Genomic DNA, 8030 nt, shown 5'->3' with positions numbered 1-8030 from the left:
CTTGACTGCCTTATTTGGTATTGTTGGAGGAAATGATATTATTTTGGAAACACATGATCTGCATATTTTGGCCTTTATTTCTCTTATAGCCAGGAGGGCATTGTTGCTTAAGTGGAAGGATGCCACTCCGCCTGCTCATACTCATTGGTTACATTGAAACATAGAAAATAGGTGCAGGAGTAGGCCATTCGGCCCTTCGAGCCTGCACCGCCATTTATTATGATCATGGCTGATCATCCAACTCAGAACACCGCCCCAGCCTTCCCTCCATACCCCCTGACCCCCCTAGCCACAAGGGCCATATCTAACTCCCTCTTAAATATAGCCAATGTACTGGCCTCAACTGTTTCCTGTGGCAGAGAATTCCACAGACATGATGTTATGTCTTGCTTAAATTTAGAGAAGATTCGCTGTTCAATTTCTGAACCTAGACAAGATTTTTTTTTAACATTTTGGGGAACTTTCTTGAATTATTTTCAAAATCTTTAATTTGCTATTAAGCACAGATGTTGGCTAATAATGTTTTACTATGTTAAGGATTTCTTCCTTTTCTTTTTTTTAAACCTAACAGCTGTTTTTTTTCTGGTAGTGGGTTTAGATTTTTTTGTATAATAAAATTAAGTCTTTTCAATATTATGTTTAAATTTAATTTTATATGGATATGGGGCAATTACACTTCATCTGTGATTTCAATATATTGTAATCGATATATATTATATATCCTACTGTACTTTGTATTCTTTTGTAAGAAATTAATAAAAATATTGAAAAAGAAAGAAAAGTTCTAGATTAGTAAAGTTGTTAAATGCTACAGGTAGAAAGAAAGAGGATGGGGCTGAAAGGGATAATAAACCAGCCATGATAGAATGGCAGAGCAGACTCGATGGGCTGAATGGGCTAATTCTGCTCCTGTGCCTTATGTCCTTAAAACTCTCAGTTCTCTTAATGTTATTTCAATCGACATCCTCAATAAAATGTGCATATGAATGATTGGGAATTGTAAACTGCCATAGACAGAGAATTGTTTTTCAAATTCACCAACATCCTAGAAAGCACTAATTACTTTTTTTCATTCGCATTAGAAAATTACACAAAGGCTTATTGGTAACAAGAATAGGATTTTAAACCACCCTCTTCGCATCTATTCCATTAATTTTATTACAATTGAACAGGTGTATGGAGTCTATGTACAGTAGAGGAAAGTTCGATCCCATTGCCCTTCCTGACATCTGAATACTGGCTACAAAGAAAACGCAAAAATTCCAGATTTTTGACACTGAAAGTTGAAAAGAAATTAATCTAAAATATTGTACTGTGTAGGTCCCAGAGAGTCACTGGTTAACTTGCTGGTTATCAGACAGTGGGTCCAACTTCAAGAAGGTTCAATTGTCATCATCATGGTCATTTCCCCCCCAACCCCCACCCACCAAGGACATACTCTATTCTTGCTGCTGCCATCAGGAAGAAGATACAGGAGCCCGAAGACCCACACCACCAGGTTCAGGAACAGTTATTACCCTTCAACCATCAGACTCTTGAACCAGTGGTGATAACTTCACTTGCCCAATCATTGAAATGTTCCCACAACTAATGGACTCACTTTCAAGGATTCTTCATCTTATGTTCTCAATATTTATTACTTGTTAATTTATTATTTGTAGTTGCACAGTTTGTTGCCTTCTGCACCCTGGTTGAACATCCTAGTGGGGCAGTCTTTCATTGATTTTGTTAAACCTATTATTCTATAGATATATTGTGTATGCCCACAAGAACATGAAACTCAGGGTTGTGTAGGCTGATGTATATGTACCTTGATAACAAAAATTACTTTAAACTTTGTCACGTTTTCAGCAGATGAAAGTCCTGCTCTATCTAAATATAGTCCACAAAAAAAGCCCAAATGAACAACGGACAAGGGTTCTCATCTACCTGATGTTATTGCAGTCTGCTAACACTATCTGTTTCATTGATGTTTCTCTTAAGTAAGTAAGCAAAGATCATCAAAGGTCCTTAAGAATGAAACTTTACACATTTCAGAAATTTTTAATTGAGTGTATTGCAACTAGTTGATGTGCCATTTTTGTTATATTCCATTTTTGTTCAATTGTTAATATCACTTGGGCAATATTGTGACTTTCAAACTGGATTGATGTCAAAAGGTGATAATAGAGCCAGCAACATACACAATGCTCCTAAATTTGTGATCATGAAGTAGACATTGCAAGTATATGGTTCTTATATTCTATTTAAATACTGAGCACCAACATTCCTCACTGACAAATACAGTTAAATTTGAAACACAAATAACTCCAACGGACCCTTTGTCTTTGTGAGTTTTTTATGAACAAAACCTTTATCACAATAGAGGAGAATGTTTCTTACAAAAGTATTTTTAAGCATGTTTGCTATTCCATACTAATTTTACTATCTGCAATTTCTTCTCCATACTTGGGAGTATTAACCAGTTTGTTTTTATTCTTGTTCACAGAATATTACGCATACTCATAAATATCAATAACTTAAGCCATCACCCACTGGGGAAAAAAATTGGCAGAAAAATAAAGTTTTCCCTGAACTCCATTTAGCCACAAAAGGTCAATGGAGGTCACTTTGAAAATTTCATAGTTTTTAGCACACAAACCATTTCATTACCTTATTTGAGATATAACATTGTCAATAAATTACATTCCGCTTGATCTAGTTATAAAATGCAGTTGCAGATGTTAGTTGTAGAGGGAACCAACTGAAAGATTGTATTTGACAAAGATTTTTCAGTTGTCACTTCTCTGTCTTCCCAACATATCCCATTAGGAAATTCTTCCCCCAGAATAATTAAGAAAATTGCTTTATTCTGAATTTTCAGAACTAAAATATTGAGATTTACTGAGGAACATAAACTCATGGTTATAGTTTTTTTGTTAGCAAGACAAGACTCTACAAAGCAGGCATCCCTTATGCTCTGGTAATAATTGAATTGGAAAAGGGTACAAACACATGTCCATTTGTTGGCTGCAGTACAGAATAAGAAGCCGTATTCATGATACCTCTGCAGTAGTTTTCTGAGTGCATACATCAGCACCATAAACATATCAAACAACAACATTGTTTTGAGTTATTAAGCAAACATGAAAGACAAGCCTGTTCCCAACAAATCAAGTAAGTCACCTTTGACGCCTACCTCCTATGTAAACTGGTTGCTTGCTTGCCTAAGCAGTTTTAGCTTTGCATCTCAAATTTTATATGAAAGCAACCTAGTTTTGGTGAATTGTTTGAAGTAGTTTGTTATTATAGTGTATAGTCTCACTCCAATCAATGCATAGGAAAGCAAGTTAGGTTTTTGGTAGCATATGTCAGTATTGTACCAATATGAAAATTTTATTGGCCGTTTGATCAATTGTGTGGAACTATGCGTGTTGATGATTACAGAATGAACAGAATGTGTGCTGGTGTAACTCTGGTTATTGGCTCTGCACTGCTACAAACAGGTTTCAGACTCCTTCTGTGACTAGTAACATTATCATCTTCATAAAACTGGTTAAAGATATTTGGAAATGACAAAACAATGCTTGATAAGGAATTCCTTTAGTCAGAGGTGAATCTGTGGAATTTGTTGCCACAGGCGGCTGTGGAGGTCAGATCACTGAGTTTACTTAAGGGAGAAGTTGATGTGTTCTTGATTAGTCAGGGCATGAAGGGATACGGGGAGAAGACAAGAGACTGGGGCTCAGAGGGAAAACAGATCAGCCATGATGAAGTGGCAGAGCAGACTCCATGGCCAGATGGCCTAATTCTGCTCCTATATCTTACGGTTTTATAAAGCCATATGTTATGCAAGGTTTAAGTATATCCTTTGCACATTTTGAAAAAAAAATAGAAGCCCCTGGAAAAGTCAAACATTTTGATTAAATATGTGAACCAGAGTTTAAAATACATGAAAGAAAGCTGTGCAAATAATCAAATGGTTCTTACATAAATTCACATTTTTTATGTAATTTTTTATGTTTCTATCCTTCCAGGTTCCGTTACCCGAAATGGGCATAAGAAATTTAATCTCTACTTTTACAATCCTGAAAAAAAATTACCTTTCTCTTCCCCGTTTACTTTGGCATTGTTATGCTTTCCGCAAGTGCACAGAACCCAAACTACAAAATATAAAAATATTGTCATCTAGGCAAAGTTAAGATCTTCCAAGACACAAGGAAATGATAATATAGCATAAATATATTGGATTGTAAAACAAAAGGCATACAATACATTATACACTTTGTATTAGTGAATAGAACAAAATAAACTAACAGCTCTTTCAGTTCTCTCTTGTTCAATTGACACAGCAAGAGGCTGGTGCTGAAAGAAAGAAGTGAGGCTTCAGTGTCTAGTAAATAGAATTCATTACTGACACCAGTTTTATATAAAAATGTAAATGTGGACAAATACCAGTAGTTGAGTAAATTAAACAACAGGATTTTCAGATGAACAGTTTTCTAGGTAGGCAAGAGAACAGTGCCATTAACACTTAAAACACGCTGGAGGAACTCAGCAGATCGGGCAGCATCCGTGGAAAAGATCGGTCGACGTTTCCACGGATGCTGCCCAACCTGCTGAGTTCCTCCACCATGTTGTAAGTGTTGCTTTGACCCCAGCATCTGCAGATTATTTTGTGTTTACAACAGTGCCATTAAATTTGAAAAATCAGAAGTCGATGGCAAAATTGTCAAAAGCTTTCTAGAAAGTGTTTACCAGTCATTATTAAAAGAAATTGATTTACAATTGTGTTGAGATAAATCCTATATTTTCATAAATGTACAACATATAATTTCCCCACAAATTCTGAACATGCATGCTTCTACATTAGTTGCCATCCAAGAAGATTTTTTTTGCCATTTGAGTAGCATCACATTCAGCTTCAGAAACAGTAGTGATTGCAAATGATATGCAACTTTTTTGAAGAAAATGTCACTCGAAACTGTTTCAGCAGCTTAGCCCAAATGGTAAAGTGTAACAATTAAAATGAATATACTTAATTGTAGACACCACTGTTTTATAAATTAACTTTAAAGCCATGTAAAATGTACATTGTGCTAGAGAAAGAGAGGGAAAGCAATATAGAGAGAGGGAGTGAGAGTGAGAACAGGACAGAGATTGCTGGGGGTAGAGGGGGCCTTGGGTGCTGTGGAAAGGGAGAACATAAAAATAAGCATTCACCATAAACAGAGTAACTTTATAAATAGAAAAGTCCAATAATGGGTACATATTTACAACTTTGAGCTACTTACTGCAAAATGGCAATGTAACTATTAGTACAACTGAAAACAAACATACAGTATAAAAAGTGAAGCATTTGTTTCCTTATAATATGAACAGAAAGAGTTTGACCTCCATTTGGAAATACACAAAAAACAGGAGTGGCAAGTATCACTCTTCCTGTGTACAGAAAATAAGTTACTATTTTTACTAGGTGTACACTAATCTTTTGCAGCTTCAGCTTTTTTATAATCCAAATTCTTGTCATTAACTGAAAACATTCTCAAGCATGTTTACAGAAGTTAAAAAATTGCATTTTACACTGTAGCTGCACTGTGTGAATCAGAATTTTACTAATCCTGAATTAGCAAGTGACTAGTGTACAGGGAACTGTACTCTTGGAAAGGTGCAAGTTACCTGAAGAAGTGATACTATGTAAAATATACCACTATCATCTCAACTTTACCAGACATTACATTTAACATCTTTGCAGAATAACTAAATAATTACAAATAGTGCATTTCAATGCTGAATAGATATACAGTATATAGGAACTGTGTACTTACAACAACAATGTAACTCGGGTTATCTTTAAATAATTATTACAGCTGCATTCTGAAATGTTTTGTTAAGAAAAATAATCTTCCAATGAGATGCAGCTATGTGACCTAATAATTCATAACTCACTGGCTCATTAAATTTTACTACAACATATCACATTTGATAGACTTAAACTACAATGTCAATTCAGGTCTAACAATCATATTGAATGCAATGCACAACATCTCTTTATGAACATGACTGTGGGTCAGGTCACAGTTACCATTAAGAGGTTCCGTTTAACAGTTCTGCACATATTTAAGGGAATTATACTTTCAGATTAATTATGCATGAACAAAGAGAAACAAATATAAATCCATAATTTTCTTTGAACCTTTTTGGTTCAACCTCAAAGCAAATATCTAAGGAAAAGACTGACAGATTGTAATTGTAAAATGCTGAAAGTGCTTCTTGTGCCAATATTGTGCACAAAAGAACCCAAAGGGAAAGTGCACAACACAGTATTAATGCATGCTTTTTGATTTTAAATTTTGTTTCACACCTAGTACATGCTAAGAATCCTTCCAGTTTTAAGTTGAGGTTTGGTGTAACTCAAAATTTGTATCTTCCAACAAATTTACTGCCAAGTCAAAATAGTTTTATACATGCAGGACTGTTAATAAAGCAATTTTGTGGCATCATTGGAACCCCTTAATCCAGAAGATAACAAGGTTATGCTTTTTTGACATTATTTTTTGACATGTTAGTACACGTGATCACATTCATACATTGTTCCTTCCATACTACCAGTCAAGTGCAGAAATAACCATATTAGTGTTCAAGTAACGTAAAATCAACTTAAGATGAGGATTCTGCACCATCTTTTTGTTTGAATGTTGCATCTTCTGAAGCTGTTTCACTATTTGTTCCTGCATCTCCGTTTAAAATGGCATCCAGAACTGGTTTCTGGTCTGTTAGATTTTTTTTAAACAAAAGAAAATTATTCAACATTAATATTTGAAAATGAATGCAAAGATATACATTAAGATTTACTTTTTGCAATTTGATCATTCTAAAAATATGTAACTGCAGCATCATTTTGCGGCATAATTCATTATAAAGTGAATAATGATGGATTAACAAATGTTGACACAAACATAAACCACCAAATGGGAATTCTATGGACATATTAGCGGGAAGAATGAATAACTAATATAGAATTGTTAAGTGAAAGAAATGAAATATTGACCCAATTATTACATTTCCAACTTCAAAACATTAAACTAATTCAAAGGAAGACATGGGAATCTGAAATGTGAGTCTAACTTCATGTTTACTTTAAGCGAGGTGAGATGACGTATGCAACTCATGTATTTATACATACATCTCAGTGAATTATTTAAACAAACAAGAATGCTTAGTCAACCAATAAATATACAAGATTACTCAAATATTAAATTCACAACACCATTGTTGGTGGGATAATGTAACATGTAACAGGCCATTAAAGTGCTAATTTCAGTGTGACAAAAATGGCAGTAGTACCCAGGATTGACAGCAAAAAGTACAACAAACTTTTAATTTTGACATACTTTATTCCAGAAGGCAGTGATATCCCTTGGATTAAAAGTATAGAATGTGTAATTTTTAATAAACTTATCACTTAATAAAAAGATATAACTTGCAAGATGCTCAAGATTATGACAGTGCTAGTGGAACCTGGAGTTAAGGGGGTCCTCCCGCTGATGGAGAGTTTGGCCTTTTACAGGCGCTCGGGCAGCAGTCAAATATTTCAATTTTCAGAGGATCAGATTCTTCAATGGGACATCAACCCATGAACACTACTTCACTACAAAAACAAATAGGTCTAATTTCATCAACACATACAAAATGCTGGAGGAACTCAGCAGGCCAGACAGCATCTACGGAAAAGAGTAAACAGTCGACGTTTTGGGCTGAGAAACTTCATCAGGACCCAGTCGAGCATAGTATTCTCAACTCTGAGTTGATGGAGTCCTGTGCTCAAGTACCAGCTCAAATCAACACTGAGCAAGTACCATGTTTTAATAAACTTATGACAATAGATTCATCTTGATAGGACATGAAACAATTTGAAAAGAGATTGGAAGATGTTCCCATTTCCTTGGCCAATACACTTTTTGCATCTAATCACGCATTACTTATTACATCCAAGTTTAATAATGCAGATTACTTTGCCATGTTTCTCTTCAAACAGTGATTATAATACA

The 8030-nt window shown here is 34.8% G+C and overlaps 1 protein-coding gene across 1 annotated transcript in view; it reads right to left on the bottom strand.

Moving 5' to 3' along the window:
* Positions 1–2055: 2055 nt before the first annotated feature.
* The window catches only part of gopc (golgi-associated PDZ and coiled-coil motif containing), a 57428-nt gene continuing 51453 nt past the window's right edge, over positions 2056–8030 (bottom strand). The window contains exon 8 of the mRNA XM_072251611.1: positions 2056–6752. Coding sequence (XP_072107712.1) covers positions 6640–6752 — 113 coding nt within the window. The 3' untranslated portion in view covers positions 2056–6639. The remainder of the gene's footprint in view (positions 6753–8030) is intronic.

The sequence above is a fragment of the Mobula birostris genome, chromosome 2 (genome assembly GCF_030028105.1).
Source record: "Mobula birostris isolate sMobBir1 chromosome 2, sMobBir1.hap1, whole genome shotgun sequence".
In the NCBI taxonomy this organism is placed as follows: domain Eukaryota; kingdom Metazoa; phylum Chordata; class Chondrichthyes; order Myliobatiformes; family Myliobatidae; genus Mobula; species Mobula birostris.
This window is presented reverse-complemented; position numbering and strand designations above follow the sequence as displayed.